The sequence below is a fragment of the Teleopsis dalmanni genome, chromosome 2 (assembly GCF_002237135.1).
Source record: "Teleopsis dalmanni isolate 2A chromosome 2, ASM223713v2, whole genome shotgun sequence".
Classification (NCBI taxonomy): domain Eukaryota; kingdom Metazoa; phylum Arthropoda; class Insecta; order Diptera; family Diopsidae; genus Teleopsis; species Teleopsis dalmanni.
Genome location: NC_051847.1, coordinates 140146128 through 140165279, shown reverse-complemented (window position 1 = coordinate 140165279; position 19152 = coordinate 140146128). Strand labels below are relative to the sequence as shown.

Genomic DNA, 19152 nt, shown 5'->3' with positions numbered 1-19152 from the left:
AATTAAATACAAGAATTATTTCTAAGACTATTGATGATTGGCATACTCGATACATTATACAGATGTATACAGATGCCAGCCAAAAATTCAATTAATTAAAATAATATAAAACATATGTTTTTGTTGTAGTTCAATACTGTTCGAAAAAACCTCTCTATTAAATTTTGTACATTAAATTGATATTATTTAAATAAATATAAATACTTAAAATAAATGAAAACTTTTTATATTAAAACATGACAACTATGAGTATTTCGAATGAAATTTATTCGCAAAACTGAATTTCAAAGTTAATTAAATCACTATGTCCCTCGATAAGAAAGATTAATTTCAATTTTTTATTCAACTAACTTTATGTGTATGTACAGTCAGATATCAAATAAAAAATATATATAAATAAAATTAAGCAAAATGAAACTAAGAGTACATCTTTATTCGCAGATATAACAAAAATGTAAAAAATTACACTTTTTTATTAAATATTTCATTACTATCTTTTAATTTAGAGCTTTTCATAGCAGAAAAAAAATATTAAAAAAATAGTAGAATTTCTAACGCAAATACAAAATGCAAATAGAAGCAAATAAGGCAAAGCTCATACAGCGAACGAAACTAAATGTATCTAACAGATGTTGGAGATACAATATCTGCATGTAAATAAATAAAAGTCAGTCTGAGCAGAAATTACAAAAAAAGTACGGAAAATTAATAGTACAACAGAGATAACAGTTGGAAACTGTGTTTCAACTCCAGTACATTGACCTACCCCACAAATGCGAGAAATGTTGGTCAGTAGAGATATTTTTACTTTTTGGACTTGTCTTGGGGAACACAAAACGTTTTGTGTTTTGGTTTAAAATTGTTTGTCAAATTCATTTGCAATCATTAAAATAGTTTAAATTTGTTCATAAATATGACGTTTCATTATTGAAGTTAGCAACAAGTGATGTTTGCCTTAGAAGTCGATGAGGAAGACGATGATGATGATGATGATTTAAGTAACTTAAAAATTTTGTGGCCACTCGTGCATAGAAGGGTAAAATAGGAACTTTCTTTTATAAATATTAAAGACTCTCAGCTTCAAAGTAAATTTGACAAAATTAAATACAAATAAATTAAATATTTATAGAATTTATAATACTAAGGAGACAAAACGGTTTCCTTTTTTATTCGAACTAAATAACTTTTTTAATAGATACAATTGCGTCTTTATTTACTTTACATTAATTTATTTATTAAAGGTATAAGAACTTTGAAAAGGGATACAATTTACAATAAAATAAATATTTATATATTATTTATTTCTTTGGTTAGTATCTTTGTTCCTGATAAGAGCAAATAGAAAAAAATATTAATACAATATTGTGAATTTATATTAAAGTGAGTTTTCACATACATAATTTGTATATTTCTAATATATTAAACTTATTTGATTTACTTTCAGCTGGCATTTAATTATTCCAGCTATTCAGTCAAAACAATTAAAAAAAATACAAAATTAAAGATTGAATTATAAAAATGGAAATGCAAAGGTCATCCTTAAAGTTTTTTCCTTTATATCATTATGACCTTATCAAATCCAATTAATAAAAGAAGACCTTTATCTAAATCTAAGCGGTTTTTACAAAACTTTCTAGAATTATATGTATACAGTTAAATATTGGGAACTAGTAAAACTTGGTATTCTATAAAAATCTATCTCAAATAAAACGAACCGAATTTATTTGTATTAAATTGAATTTAAATTACTGAATTCATTATTGTCGACTGCAAAAGTAAAAATCATTTTATGACATTTAATTTTAATTTATCAAAATTAACTTTAAGTAAGTGTTTTTTAAAAAGTTTACAATTATATTATTGTGGTTAATTTATTTGGAATAAGACTCCGTTTTAACTTGACATAGTTTATTAGAAAGAATAGGAAAAGTGCTAAGATCCATTTTCTTAAATTTATATAAACAAAATAAAAAGAAATACATACCAGAAGATATTAGCATTTCCCAGATTATTGTAGTTTAAATTAATTACTAAAGGCAATAAAGATACCAGCTACTAAAAGCCGTTTAATTATAAGTTAAACAAAAGCCTTCAGTTGTAACTAATTTACTGCAAAGTAGTTACAATTAGTAGATATGGAAATAGAAAAATATATTTAAACACAGTCAAAAAAAAACAGTTTATTAAAACTAAAACAATACTTAATTAAATTAGATTATATTATATGTTAGAATTTCAGGAATAATACAAACATAATAACAATCATTTATAAAAATTTTTTATTGATAACTAACTATATGTTATACCTATGTTTTGCTATAGTTCTTCGAAAAAAAGAGAAAAATTTTTTTAATGATTTATTTTATATATACATGAACACCAATTAATATAGGACTTATAAAACCATTGAATATTTTCAAAGACTACTGGTAATGAGTATTTTGTAATACTGAAAGCAGCTGTGTAGTCAGCTAAAAAACTCAATTAATACAAAATAAGTTTTTGCTGTTATAATTCACTACTACTCAAAAAACCGTTCTATAAGTTTGCTGATTAAGCATTACGATCCCAAATCTACGAATTGGGATACGAACTGCTACCCCATCCAGCATATACTCCAGATTTAGCCCCCTGCGACTGTTCCAAATGTCTTGGATAAAATAGATAATACCTTGGAAATTCCTAAGTTTTTGCCATTGCTATAATTTGACAATTTTGATTTAATCAAATTAAGTGAAAGCACTTTTACAGAACGTTGATGCAATTTCCAATCACGGTACGGCGATTTATTTGATCATTGACCAAAAATTGAAATCTCAGTAAAAACTTATTGGTTCTCTTGAATACAAAGATACGTGACAAGTTTGATTACAATTTTTCAACACAATAAAGGATTGTTGAGTTCCCTAATATATTTAGATCTGTCATTAGTAGTGGATCTTAATTTATTAAATTTATAATTATAATAAATGTGAATGAAATTAAAACGTGCTTTGAGTATAAATCATATATCTAAGGATGTAATCGAAATAGCACTTGGTGCTGACATCATCAGGAAAATGACTATACCAGATATTATCGCAAGTACAAAGTTTAAATATATATAGCATGTAAGTGATAAAATACGCTAAGTAAATTAAAAATAAAATACTGTTACTACAAATACTCGTATATAGAATACTTTTGTTGAGCACACGGAAACTATTTAAAATCAATATACGAGACAAATCCACTAATATATAATATAATTTAAAACAAAGATGTAAAAAAAATATATATGTGTAGAATATATTTTGTATATATAATTATGTATTCCAAATATAAGATACATTTAACATATAAAAACCCCTTATTTAAAGTGTGGTATAACAAAATATATTAAAAAAGATTTAATAGCTTAACAAATCTACTTGTTTGAAATATCTTTTCACATAATCTATGTTGGACATTACAAATATATGTATAAAAAAAATAAAATAAAAAATATTAAATACCTATAAGACATAAAACGTTTTCCAATTTTCTATGTACAATTTATGTTGTGTGTAAGCCAAATTTCAATCTATTTACAAACATTTTGCCTACGCTTTTAAAATTATCTGAAAGTAATGAGTAGTAAGTACTTTTCTACTTTCGTATCTCATATTGAATTAAAATATAAATACATTCATTATTTTTCTTACAAAAAAGTGTGAAAAAAAAACTTGGCCACAGGCAGATGCCAATGGCAGTGGAAATATGGAAGACACATTATCACCACAACATTGGATTGCTTTGAAATATTGTATTAAAACTGCAGAACCTATGAAAGCATTTTTCTTGTATTTATTTATTTATATATTTAATTTTTATAATTTGTATCTTGAGTTTATTTAAAAATGTGTTTACATAATTTTTTCACAAATTTTTAAATCCATGATTTGTGACTTTTGCTTAAAATACCGTCAAGATCATTGACATAAAAAATCCATGTCTTTATTGAAAATTTTTGAAACTTATGGAAAAAATTTGGTTGTAAATGAAGTTAGTAAAGTAGTTAGTTTGGTATTGTTAAGACGTCGTAAAATTAGTTATTAATATTAGTACGAATCTTTTTGTAGAAAATTTTTTCTGCATTTAAAAGTTAGAGAGTTTTATTGATATGAAGTGGATAACATTGGCTTTATTTCTTTTAGCAGGTTTAGTAAGAAATTTTTTTTTAAATTCCATTAATCAATTTTTCTTTATAAATATGTAAGTTATATTAATTATTAATATTAATATTAATTATATTAATTAAAATAATATATATACATTTGCTAAAAAATGCGACAAAAGTAGTTAATAATATTAAAAAAAAAATAATAATATATAGAGATATAAAAATAAAGTTAATAATTAAGCAGTACAATCTACAACGATAAAATAATTATTTAAAATATTTAATAAAACAATTTTTAAATGTTAAAAAAATTCTGTTATAAAATACATCAAGAAATATTTGCATATAATTGAAAAAAAAACCCTTTTTAATTTACAATAAATTGCGAAATTCAAATTTCAAACAACATAATTAAAAAATAATTAAATTATTATAAAAAAATAAAGAAAATTATTATTCTGGTAACAATGTAGTATAGTTTTATTGTTATATTAATTAACAAATGCTGCATATTTACTGTATTATATTTAAAATAAAATTTTAAAAAATTATTATTCAATTTTTAAAAAATTATAATTTATTCTTTATAATTCAAAAAGATATTCAAAATTTTTCTCTTAAGAGAATTTTAATATATTTAAATTTTGTATTGTACTTTGCAGCTTCTCAGAACTTCCAGCATTCTGAAGCCAAGCTTTCACCAGAATTTGCATCAAAGTCATCTGAAGCCTTGAGCGATTTGTATAACAACAATGTTGTTGACGATAATCAAATAAGCAGTTACCAAAATGTTGATTTGAATAATATGAACAATAGCAATGGCAACAGGATTAGACAAAAAAACAATCTTAATATTGCGAACAGAAACTATTATCAAGGAAATCAAAAGCAAACAGATGGAGTTAAAGCATTGAATGTCGGTGTGGACAATGCTGGTAATATTTATATTGCTGACAATGGAAAAGTGAAATATGTTCAGATTGTCAGTAGTAGATCAACGAACGGAAATAGAAAAATCACCACAGCAACAAACCTTGCTCCCACACCACTAATCAATAATAATGTTAAATTTTATTCCAATGCCTTTGTCAATCCATTCGAACCTTTAGTGGCTTTTCTGGGCAGTGATCAATTGCAATTGGAAAACTATAATTTTCTCTTTAATGCCGAACGACATACAATCTTTCAATTGCACACCATTGCCAACAAAAAACTATCCTCTAATCCAGCACAGGCTGCTGGTTCGAATGGCATTGCTGCTGCAGGTGAAAATGTTTTAAATGTTGTAAGTGGCTTTGCTTTCGGTGTGAATTCAGCCATTTCTACTGGTAGTCCAACAATAAAAGTGGAGGAAGTGCAACTGTACAATGCAGATTCATTGAGGCAATCCAACTTTAGTCCTTTTAATCCAACAAGGTAAGTGTGGGCGAAGTATGTCATGCGTGTGCTCAGTACGACAGAGCAGAGCAGTGTTATGTAGGTGATTTTGAGCTTTGTTAAACAATATGAAGGCATGAAAGTGGTTGGTTACTTCAAGAAAAATATGTGTCAAGGAGATTTAGTGTAAATTTTTTAAGTAAAAAAGTATAAATGTAACACTAAATATATATTTTATGAAATTCCAATAGAGAATTATTACTTACTAATTTTATTGATTTTTGGTGTGGTTGTGAGAAGCAATATTGACTAATGTACATTTCTTTTAAATTATCCCCCTGAAAATATTTCAAATGCCGAGTGAAAGAATATTTTTGTTAAATCTAAAGATTTATTTTAAGATTTTGTCCAAATTGAAGAAAAAGCGTACCAGTCAGCTGCTTCAAATAAAGTGAAATCTACACAATATCACCGTTTCAGAATCTACATATTATTGCATGTTTGAAAGAACTCTAATGAGATTTGGTTTATCCTAGTTACGACGCTATTGACTCAGTGAGCTAGCTACATTTGGCGCCTCTTCTATGGAACCAGTCGTTCTATGGTGTCTGTGGCACCAACCAGCCACAGACGAAACTTGATTTATAACAATTTTTTTTTATATGCAAATATGATTTGAGCTCATACTTCCTTAGCAGTCAGGTCAAGAGCTACATGACCTCTTTACTCCAAATGGAGAATCTTCGACTTGGCATACAAAAGTAAATCAGAAATATCTAAGTTCATATCTATCCTAACGAGATACTGGACTATAGGACGATGAGGACCTAGGCTTAGATAGTCTATCTCCTATAATACATGTCTACCGATACTCGAAAAAAAAACATTACAGCAACTGTTGTGTCTATATCTAGAGTCAGGGTTAAGCTATTGGGCTCTCCATACTTTAACTAACTTGGCTATATTTCTATTATTATTAATTAGCTAGAGCCTTGCTTTCGTCAAAATACCTGAGTAGTTCTAATATGCGCATTCTTTTATCCACTATTACAAAGGAAGGAGAATCAAAACGGCTTTCTTAGCTAATTGAAAAGGATTCATTTCTTTTTTCCACTGCACATACCTACCTACCTAAAAGAAGCTGGAGTGAGATTTGATCTATTCTATAATTACTTTCTTCATGGTTGTGGTACTACAGAACTGTATTAGCTAGGTCAGTGCCCATCTTTGGCCAGCAAAATTATGCATTATTATATTGTACATACCAATTGGCATTTCACAGAATCATTTTTGTATTCGTGTAAGTTAGCCAATATAGTGTACGCTGTGTACCCAGCTCATTGAAACCAATGTGTATGCATAAGCTATAGCTTATTATGTGTAATATAGAAAGTTTACTATACATCCCTAAGTCAACTATCTTCCAAAATCATGTGCTGTATTTTTACGAAGATTACTAGAGTTTTGTTAAACTACCTTCACGTGAACTTTAATCTTCACGTGAATTGTCCTCCAGCCTTTCTTTTAAAAAAATAGAATCACATGAGCAATGTTAAATTTTTAACCATTTATAACGTTTGCAAATTTGTAAAGAATTTTATGGCGATTAACGATATTTAATATTTATAACATTTTTAATATTTAACATTATTTAATATTAATTTTCTATTGAAATAATTATATATCAAAATTATACCTATAGAATATCTTTCACTCTCCAAAATATCTACATTTTACAGAATTCTCATACACGGTTGGTTAGGTGGTTCACATGCGAACGTCTTTAGCACATTGGTGCCAGCCTACTTAAAAGCGGGTAATTATAACGTTTTTACCGTGGATTGGGGACGTGGTGCTATAGCAGACTACCTAACAGCAAGCTATCGCGTTAAACCGGTGGGCAAGATACTAGCAAAATTCATAGACTTTTTACATATGGAAGCTGGCATACGCTATCAAGATATACATGTGACGGATTTTAGTATGGGTGCACATATTGCAGGCATAGCAGGCAAATTTGTACAATATGGACATTTGCCAGTAATATACGCACTTGATCCTGCACTGCCATTCTTTAGCTATGACAAAATTGATGAACGAGTAGCAATCACCGATGCGGACTATGTCGAAGTTATACACACAAGTGATGGTACCTATGGTTACGATCGCCCACTGGGCCATGTTGACTTTTACATTAACTATGGTAGCAATCAGCCAGGATGTTTTTTGAATGAATGCAGTCACTTTAGGGCATATCAAGTGTTTGCCGAATCGTTACTATGGAAAACGGCATTTCGTGGACAAGGCTGCGACGTACAATTGTGGTATGATTTAATCAAAAATCGACGATGCTTAATGGGTACAGGTAGAAACTTGACAATGGGTGGTGATCCGGCTGATGCAAGTATATTGAAAGGTCATGGTGGCGTTTATTATGTATTAATTAATGCAAGTCCACCGTTTGGCAGAGGCTAATGTGTATTTGTACTTTTGTTTATTTAATGGAATAAAAAGAATTAATTAAAATGTAAGAACGAATTTATTTCAAATTAAAAAAATATTGAATATAATTGAAAAATTAAAAATTCAACAAATTCTTGAAAATGCGGAAATGAAAATTCCAAAATGAAGATAGAAAAAATGGCAAATTGTTAGTAAAGATAATGTGCACATAAGAGCAAAGAGTGCCAGCCAGAGGAAAGAACAAAAAAAATATCATAATAATAATGTGCAGAAGTGTGCACACTCATTTTTATTTTGTAATTAGTCTACACATGACGTGTGAATATGTAGACTGTGGAAGCAGTGTTGCCACACTGCAATGTGCATGTGTGTGCTTCATATTGCCACTTATTTTTATGTGTGTGTTGGCGTGCTTCGAGTGATGGTGTGCTGGTGTGCGTTGTTTCGTGCTTCTATTTATGGTGCATTTTAAAACTCGAACTGAAAATTAAAAAACGCTGCCATGTGTAAAAATCCTTTGAAATGAATTTCCTTCTTTGTTTTTCTTCACTGTTTTGCACCCAAAAGCAAGGCAAAGCTCTACATTTTCCAAAGATGAGCTTAGATGTGCGTTCATGACAGATAAAACATTAAAAAGCTTTAAAAATGTAGAACACAAACAAAAAAATTCGAAAAAAATTTTAAAAATCTATTTGACTTAAGTAAACAATTTTTCTATGGATTTTAGGGTACATTCATTTAAAAAAAAAATTCTATTAGTTTTTTGTATTTGCATTTTTAAAATAGCAATTCTGAAAGCAACAATTGTTACAGCATTGCCAACTCTGACATTATGCAAATGCTACATTAAGCTTTGAATGTTATTTCCTCTCATTTAGGTAAATTTCTCATTTACGAAATTATATTAAAAATTAAATATAGGACACTAATTACAAAATCGAAATATTTCTTCAAATGCTTTGCTGAATTAAAATTTTGTTAAGATAATATTTTTTGATGACTTTTAGTAACCTAAATTTGAGTTTCTTTGTTTTAATAAATGGTATATATATAGCCACTTCAACATATTTCAGATACATTTCAGAACAAATTAGAAGTACAGCACAGAAATGTAATATAATATAACATATATGAATCCAATGAGTAAATGCAAAGCACTACCCATCTACTTTGTTACTCGCAAAAACTTAAATACCCTATATATTCGATTAGGTCAAAAATTATATTTAATTTCCTCTCACTCAACTCACATTTATCTTTGGATATAATATATATATTATATATGCAAAGATATCTCTCTCTTTGCTTAATGAAGATGTGATTGACTTCAAACTATACTTCTGTAAAATCATAAAAATTACTTATTATCATAATTAAATCATAGCCAATGTGGCACTATAATTGTTATAGTGTATTAGCTAATTGCTTACAGTACTTACTGAGTTTCTCTAAGCTCTATTCCACAAGCCTCCCCAATTCCTTGTCCTCTACTTCGAAGCGATTTCTCGCTCCTCTACTCCATTCCGCTGTTCAATCGCAGATATCGTAACCCTCTACATTTTTTTTTTTTTGGTTTTCTAATTTAATCAGATGTAGCGATTGCAAAGATAGTGCCAGTAATCTATCGGAAGTTAACGGAAAAAGTACTATATAGTATTTGTTCCCTGTGCATTCTTATACAGGGATACGTGGTCAAACCTGTTCTTCGGAATTTGTTTAACCTTGTAGTTTTGCAATACATTCTAACAACCTAGCATATGGTCAACGGCTGAGTCGTCTCATTAAGGGAGACGACTTAAGGGAGACGACTCGTATTTTCTTTAAAGTAATTCTATATGATTTTGAAACTCCTAAAGGCAATTTCTAGATTAAAATATTTTGTAAAACTGATCAAGGTAACAATATAATTAAATTCAGTAGACAAAAGCGTTCATGATTAATTGCAAATAGTTTCAATAAATACATTAGCCTGACATCCACTATACAAAGCATATCTTTATCTAATATCTGCGATTTAGTTATCCCAATTGTATGTAAACGCATTTCATACGTTATATAATTATGTATATATATATATATATATATATTGCATATATGTGCTAATATTTAATCGAAGAATAATTTGAATTTGGTTGACCGTCTTGTAGATTAATTCGTTTGTTTATTTATGATTCACTTGTTGGTTGCAATAGTTAGGTTCTGGGCAGCCTAAGGTGATTTAATTGATTTCGTTGTAAGTCAAAGTGGATTAGGGTAAATGTGTGACCGTAATGAACATTAGTCTACAAATTCATAATTAACAAAGCACCAAATCAATTTTCGTACTACTTGGTGATTTAACCTTATCCACAAGTATAAATATTTAATAAAATCAACAAATTTTATAAAATTATACTATTAAAAATATAATGAAAACATATACGTCATACACCAAAAAAAAAACGTGACTGTAACTATTATTCGGAGATAAAAAAAGAAGAAATTGGAAAAATTAATGAAAGGTATATATAACAACATAATGGGAGTAGTGTCTCAATCACAATATAAATGAGATAAGAGGAAATTCCAGGTAATGATAGAAATTAATCTGTTTTAGTGATGGAAACAGATAATCTTAAACTTGCTATAGTCTTTCTTTTATTTTCATAAGAAGAAGACCATAGGGCTTGGGTTAGTTAAGGCGAAGAAGTGACATAGCGGATTGTGTATTGTGCCATATAATAGAAAACAGATAAAACAGGAAGACAATAAGCTTAAATAATAGAAAAAATATTCCAAAATAAAAGAAAAATGTACGAAAAAGCAACAAATGAGAATTAAAAGGAAGCAACAGAAAGGAACCCATATTAAAGACGTACAGAGATAAAGAGTGGTCAAGTAATAAACGCAGATACCTAATAGTAACCATTTAAAAAAATTTGATATCAAAAATAGAAAAATAATAAAATCACGAAAGAGTAACAAATAATACAAGGACCGATGGGACACAAAAAAAGAAAAAAATTTTAAAAAAAAGGGGGATAAAGAGAAACAAATACGTAAAAAGAGAAAAACACAAAGGAACATTAATAGAAGGACGGATATAAAAAAAAGGAAAGAGAAGGAAAAAAGAGAGCGAGAAAAAAAGCAAAAGAGGGAAAGAAAGAGGAAAAGAGAGACAGAGAAAGAGAGTTTGAGAGATAGAAATAATATAAACAAATTTGTTTTATATAGAAACAAATTTTATTTCTTTACAAAAAATGGTTCTAGATATTCTATATAATATGAACATTTTTTCCAATTGTAAAGCTGATTTTAAGTCAACTGCGGATACTGAAGTTTAGTAGTTTTTAATAGCAGTTATTTCTTAATATAATTATGGTCCTAATGACCTTTTACAAATAGCCATGAGTTTCAATCTTTGCCTGAATGAAATCTTTTAAAATGTTTAGTTTGATTTTTACTTCTCTATGGATCATTCCGATATTATAGTATTGCTATCACTTAGTTTAATGTTAAACATATCATATTAAAAAGAGAGAAAAGTTTTATTTGAATCATTAAGAAAACCAAAATTAAAATATTTACTTAAAAATATTAGAAAAGGAACTAAAATTTCAGTCACATAGAACCAAAAATGGATTTTATAGCACAACGAATAACAATCAAATAATCAATATTTCATTACAAGTGATAATGGTCTGAAATATCACCTTCATAAAATACAATTATCTGATAATCCGGAATGCAGATTATGCTTCGAAGATGAGGAAACTATTATGTATATTCTTAGTGACTGTTCAGCTTTAATAACGCACAGAAGAAACTTATTAATATGGAATTTCTATCACCAGAACACATAAAGAACTCTTCTCTAGATTTAGTTCTGGACTTTGTTCACAAAGCTTTGTGTACACAATAGTAAAATCGGTATGATAGGACTCTTCGCAGTACAAGCTGTTGGCCGATTTCACGTTTTAAATTTTTTTTAATACTAATAATAATATATAGATAAAAATGAAAGTAGAAGTATCATTTGAAGCAGAAATCACATTATATTAACTTATTCATCACATAAAAGTAGCAAGGGAGTATTCATGATCACAAGAAACTGAGTATAACAGTAACCGTGTAAAATGATACATTTCGAGTAAATGCATTTTGTTATTGGCACTGAACAGTGTTACCATATTACTTGATTACCGAACTTATTACAGGGTATCGTGAATAGTTGTAGTAAATATAATTTTATTTTAATTGTACTTTTAAAAACATGTAATTTATAATTGCGCTGTTCTCTAGTAGTGCATTATTATTTATATACATCTTTTTTCTATATATCAGAATTTTATTTAATTTTTATATATATATTTTTTAAATTAATTTTACAAAATTTTAATAAATTTCACATTATATTTTCTCTGAATAAACATATTATCTTTTTCAGGAATATATTGACATTTTTCTATATTAAATTAATTACATGTAACTTTGCATTTTTTAAAATTATATTAAATTATATTAGCTATAAAGTTGAGATAAACTTTCATTGAAACAAAAACTTTGGGACTTCATGGCTTATGCTAATAAACTGAAGTTAACAGAAGTTGATAATCTTACCGCAGCATTGCGTCCAAGAAATTCATTTCCCAAGTTATGGAATTTTAAACTTTTGCGCTTACAAGAAAATTGTTTAAATGTTAAAGTTTATAAAATTAATAAATAATCGTTAAGCTAAAACTTTTTATAAATTGTCGAAAGTTTTCAAAATTAAATTAATTTCATTTTAGATTTTAATTAATAGTTTTTTGATTCTTCCCACAGTTCATATGAATTTTTAATAATATTTTGAATTATTTTTATTACACAAAATTTTTACAATTACACTGATTCAATGATAATAATATTATATTTATTGTTATTAGTTTATAATTAAATGTTAGAGTATTTATTTATTGACACAATTTTTGTCTTTGTAATATTTATTTTGAGTTTAAATTAATTTTATTGAGTTTGGTTTTAAGTTATTTATATTTATTTATTAAAGTTTTTTTTTTGGTTTTATTTTTCTGTTTTTAAAAATATTTTTTTTTTTAAATAAAATATTTTTTTAAAATTTTTCTCAATTTCTTCATTAAAATTTTAAATCCTTTTTATTTGTCTTGCAAATAAATGAAATAAATATTTTGTTTTTAACCGGAATTTGTATGAACTGAAAGTAGTTCTTTTTAGACTGAATTAACGAAATGAAGTGAAACGACAAAAACAACCCAAACAATGCATAAATAAATAAGGGAAAGAACAGAATATAACTAAAAGCCAATAATATATAAATAACAAAATGGTGTTTTTCAATTGTATTTGTTGTTATTCTCATACTTTTTGCTGTTTAATTGATAGCCTTTGACAATTTTCTTGCAATATTTTCCTCTCTGCCAGTGCAGAAACTGGCAAGTTTCTTGAAACTGCAGTTGAAGGAAGCCATTCAAATGTGGTGCACTCAATAATATTGCAAATAAAATGTACAACAAACAGAGAGAAAAAAAGCAAAACACAACAAATAAGTTTAAAATAATGCAAAAGAAAATAATAGGAATACACAAAAAATCGAGGAAATGGCACTAATTTAAGAAGTCTAAATTCTAATGAGAGCTCGGTGCATGCCACTTAAATTGCAACAGCAGGGATGCATAATGGACGGGGTTGTTTAGCAGCAATTTTAGTTGCTTTTTTAATTTTTTATTAAAAGCATTGCACTTTGCTGCAAACTCATTTGCTGCTGCTGTTGCTACTGCCATTACTACTGCTGTTGCTGCAGTTTCATTTGTGGCTTAGGAAGAAACTTTGGCTTTGTGTGCTCTTGCCAAGATTTTCATCATTTTACTTTTTATTAAAAAAGTTTCATTTATGTGGCACAGTGTTTTCCTTTGGTTAACTACTTTCTAAGATGCCGTTTTAAGTTTGCGATTTTGTGAACTATTGTGCTATACTTTGCTATTACTCAGTGAACATTGCTATTGTCAAGTGAATGACACAGGCAAAAACTTAGTAAAATGATAACTTTTCCAATCTGCCAAACTGAACTTGTCAAAGCCATAACAATTTTATTTTAGTAGGTATATATAGTAGATATGAGTATACGCATATATTATATACATACTTATAAAGTATATATGTATATATTGAAGTAGGTGCATTATGAAAATGCCATAAAAACGATTGTAATTTGAACTTGTGCATCACAAGTCTTTTAAATCAAAAAGTGAAAAAGTTTTATTCTTAAAAAAGTGGACAGAAATGACGGTCAAATATGGAAGATTTTATAAGCTGGATCTAACAGCAGATGCGAACATTAGAAAAAATTAGTAAAAAAGTAGAGCAATGTTAGTAGATTAAGCAAGAAGTAGTGGTACGATATGAAATTGAATCTATAAGTATCATAAACAAATCTCATAAACAAATGACAGAATTGCGACATTCCATAAAGCAAGTCAATGAGCTAATTAATTAATAATAATAATAATAACGGACATTTGAGATAAACGTGGATTTTCAAAAAATAGGTTTTTTTACTACCCGGATAGATTGGTTTTAAAACTTTAATTTTCATGACCAGCTTGTGATTACGTTACTTGAATGTGGAAGTAAACTCTGCCAGCAATTAAATTGACCAACCAACTTCATGAAAATAAATCAATAATCATGTGCACTTTTTGTAATACACGAGTTAATCGCTATGTGCTATACTTTATGAAAAAATGTCCAATGTTCAATTAACAGACTTTGAAAAAGTACAAAATATATTGAAAGTACCATTTACTCGTAATGCTCGTTTGATCTACAGTAAATTATTACCACTCATTAGAATATTATAAAGCAATATATACTTTGCAGAAAAAAAGAGCGCGTAGTTTTTCTATTATTAAAATAATCCGTTTAAAATACATAAATGCATGTATGCGCTCAAAGAGAATATCACAAAAGTTAAAGTTTTTAAATAAATTTTGATTCAATATGTAAATAAAACACATTTTTATTGAGTAATAAATATTCTTTGAACTTCCAAAATCGTGGCTAGTGTTGGACATATACTAGGGAAGCTTTGGTTCCTAAAAACCTACTATTTAAATATATTTAAAATTATACTAAGAATGAAAGAAAACTTCAAATTGTCTAGTCCTCCAGTACTGTCATACTGTCATTACTATTACTATTGCAAATTACACAATTTTTATATTTATATTAAGATTTGCTAATCCTTGTATTATTTTTACTTAAATATCAATTTTTATTTATTCTAAAGCTAAGTTGTTTTTTTATAGCTTTAGAAAATAACAACGCGTCTCTTGTTATATTTTCAGTTAACGTAGAATTGGATTTTGATTAAGTTTTAGCGCTTTTTTCGCGAAACTAAAATGAAAAATTGTGGATTTGGGTCACAATATGAGCATTCAATGTAACAAGGATTACTCGACTGTACTTTATGATTGTCATATTCAATTTTTGTGGTATTAAACTGATTTATGTTTATTTTAGCTTTGCAAGTATATAACTGCATTGTACTTTCAATGTATTTTTTATATTTTATGTGTTTATGTAAATCTTAAAAAAAGAAAACCGAAAACTTTTAGACTGAACAAATTGTGTTATTTATTATTTTAGTTTTTGAAGCCTTTTGAATACACAAAAAAAAATAAAGTGTTAAAATATATTTGTTCAGCTATGCAAAAACAAATTGTTTTTAAAATATTAATTATTTTTTATAATATTTATAAAGTCAATTAAATATTCAATAAAAAATTCATGAGAAAATCTTAGCTCAAATTTAACATAAAAAGTTTAAACAATTTAAGATATGAGCAGCATTAATTATACAGGCTAAGCACAAAAATCTATTGCATATTTCTAGGCAAACATTTGAGTGTGCTCACATTATTATTAAGCCTTGGAAAAAAAATTACTAATTCTATATTTATATATGGCACTTATAAATGAATTACAAGGAATATACATATATATATATATGTGTAGTGCTTTTTTTTGACCTGCAATTGCAATATGTAACAACTGCACAAAAAAAAACATGTAGAATTTAATAATGCTAAGAAAAAATACTGCAAATGCCAGGTAAATTCTGACATAACAACGTGCCAACTAAAGTTCGTAACTTTGTTCAGTTCGAAGTCGAGCGAAACTATAATAAATATGCTGGCCGACTACGAGTTAGATAGATAGATACTTGTAGTTATTTGTGGGTGTGCAATTTATTTTATGTAAGTGGACTGAAAAGTATTATGTGCAAACAGAAATTACAAGCAAGAAAAAAAGTACATAATTGTGAAGAAAAATGGAGCGAACCGACAGTATAAGGGTGAAGCTAAAGCAAAAGGATAATAATAAAAATGCAATAAGATTGCTTAAAATGTAATGAAAACTATTTCATTAGGTATTATAAATACAGTTTAAATTTACAGTTTGGTTATAAGGCTTATTTAATTCTCTTGAAAAAGGTCTTAATATAAGCTGATTAAAGATGAATAAGAGATTTTAAACAGTAACTGTAATAAGTAAGTTAGGAATACAATATATTCGTGTTAAAAAAAATAACAAATTTGTTGTTTTTTATTCTAACAACGAATTTTTATTATTTTTATAACATTAGCTGTATTTCAGTTTAAAAACTATTGTAGTAAATGAGATTAAAGCCAATCTAGTTTGTTGCTTAATAAAAAAAAAAAAACAAACGTAAAAGCAATTAAATTAATAAAAGTGATTATCTCTTTAAAATTATTGACGTGAAATCGCCCAATAGCCCAATAGTACTGCGGCCAGAAGAGTCATATTGTACCAATTTCACTATTGACTGGCCAAAGCCCTTTAAAGCTTTGTGGACAAACTTCAGAACTAACAGAACAGAACAAAACAGTCTGTTTTGGTGACAGAAATTCCTAATGAAATAAGTTTCTTCTGTGCGTTGTGTTAAAGCTGAACAGTCACAAAGAATATGCATAGTAGTTTCCTCATCTTCGAGACATAGTCCGCATTCCGAATAAGCAGATAATCGTAGTTTATTAAGATGATATTTCAGACCATAATGATCCGTAATGAAACCCGTTATCAACCTTAAATTATTCTTTAAATAAAAATGTTTAATAATATATTGTCTTTACTGAAGTTTCTATACCTTTTACACAGATATGTTAGGTATTGTAACAAATTAAATAATTCATTATCATCAGTTTTATTAACTGATTGAGGAGTATAGGTGGCTCCACTAATTTACTCACTACTACTCAATAATTAATGATTTTTTCAACTTTATTATAATTATCTGGACAAACCTCACATACTGTAAAAATTGAATGAATCCCTAGTGTAAAACATGTTATTAAAAAGCAAAAAAAAAAAAATATTTAAATTAAAGATACTATAACTCTCTGTATGCTTCTAGTGTAAAAGACTTATTGAAACTTATTGAACTTATTTGTAGGGTACTTAAACTTGGGTAACGTTCAAGAAAACTTATATTATTGTTTGCTTCTGACATATTATATATTATCTATTTTTATGCAATTCTTTTTAAGTTCATATATGACGTAACTGACAACTAATTTTAGTTTACTTTATGTCCAGCCAACATTTTCACCTTCTCACAAGAGAGAATCCATAAAAATTCTTAGCGAACAAATTGGATTACACAATTTTTTTGCTTTTGGTTTTCGTATTGGTTTTTCCTTCGTAATAAATTAACGCCAACAAATTTCTTGGTTCTGCACTACTGCATGCAAGCGCTGTACTAAGCACTTTTGTAGAAATAGTGCGACACGACCACAATAGATAACTTAAGTCAAAAAGGAAAGAAGAACGCTTGAAGTATTTCTCATTAATTTGAGTATTAAAAATTTTCAGAATAAGTTTAAGAGTAAAAAGCAAGTACAATTATAAAATAGTCTGAAGTATGAAAGAAGATGTTGTTAATTAAGTATTTTTAATATTTATATTGGATCTTTTATGAGTAGATTTTTTTTTTTGCACAACGGCATTAAGCAGATAATAATCAATCTGTCAACTGTTTGGTAAATTATCATATATATATCCAAAATATTTCATTAGATTAATAATTTCGTTTCTGGTACAATAGCTTTGTCAATATTAGTAATTACCTCTTTGTTTGGAGTAACAAAGTGTTCGAAATGATCTACGGTTATCAATGCAGTCTTAAAAATGCATTGGTTTATAGTGGCATATTTGAAGAAGAAGAAAATCGATATATCACTTTCAATGATGGCTGGAATAAATCTATGAAACATGATTAAATTTTTTTTATTATCCATGATATTTTATATATAACGCCAGTTTTAAATTAGTACTGTTGTATGGTAGTGAAATATGGCACTTTACGCGAGCATCTAACCAAAAACTGCAAAGCTTCATCAACAGATGTCTTCAAATGAGCGACTATGGCGTGCAACTATGCAGGAGCCCCTCGAGAAAGAAACGCAACAACGGAAATATAGGTGGATTGGACACACGTTACGCAAAAGCACAAATGACGTAGCACATGTGGCACTAACCTGGAATCCACAAGACAGTAGAACCCGAGGACGTCCACGCAATTCGTAAAACGTTAAATGGTGAAACAAATAAATCTATAGATGAAATGAGATGTATCGTTCGAAAGAGGCAAAATTGAAAAACTTTTATACAAACTCTTTGTGAAAAGGTTAAATTTATACAATCAAATATTGTACATAACATGCTATAATAATAATGCATAACAGAACATATTCTAGACTCTGTTCAATGTGATTGTACTACATATTATTTTATAAGTGAAATCAATAAATCACTAAAGCAATTCTTAAATGATTGCATTAAGAAATGTAATAGTTATCCGATTTTTAAATAATACTTTTTTTAAGTTCATCTCCCGTTTATAATTTCTGCATCTATAGTTACAATTTAGGGGACGCACTACATTTCTTAATGTTTAACATAACCATTAAGAAATGTAGTGCGTCCCCTAAATTGTAACTATAGATGCAGAAATTATAAACGGGAGATGAACTTAAAAAAAGTATTATTTAAAAATCGGATAGCTATTATCAAGTTCGAGATACTAAAACATTAGTTTGAAAGCCAAAATATTGAAAATTCTGCCAAATTCTAAATTAAAAAACTGGTTGAAAATA

General features: G+C 27.7%; 2 protein-coding genes across 3 annotated transcripts in view; one reads left to right on the top strand and one right to left on the bottom strand.

Annotated features, from left to right (window-relative positions):
- The window catches only part of LOC119681651 (RNA-binding protein Musashi homolog Rbp6), a 313072-nt gene that overhangs the window by 57609 nt on the left and 236311 nt on the right, over positions 1 to 19152 (bottom strand). The gene's annotated exons all lie outside the window — the stretch shown is intronic.
- Positions 947 to 7993, top strand: LOC119682038. The gene is made up of 4 exons (XM_038095378.1): positions 947 to 1036; positions 3691 to 3784; positions 4804 to 5557; positions 7258 to 7993. Exons 1-4 carry the CDS (start codon positions 947 to 949, stop codon positions 7991 to 7993), a joined length of 1674 nt encoding a protein of 557 aa, XP_037951306.1.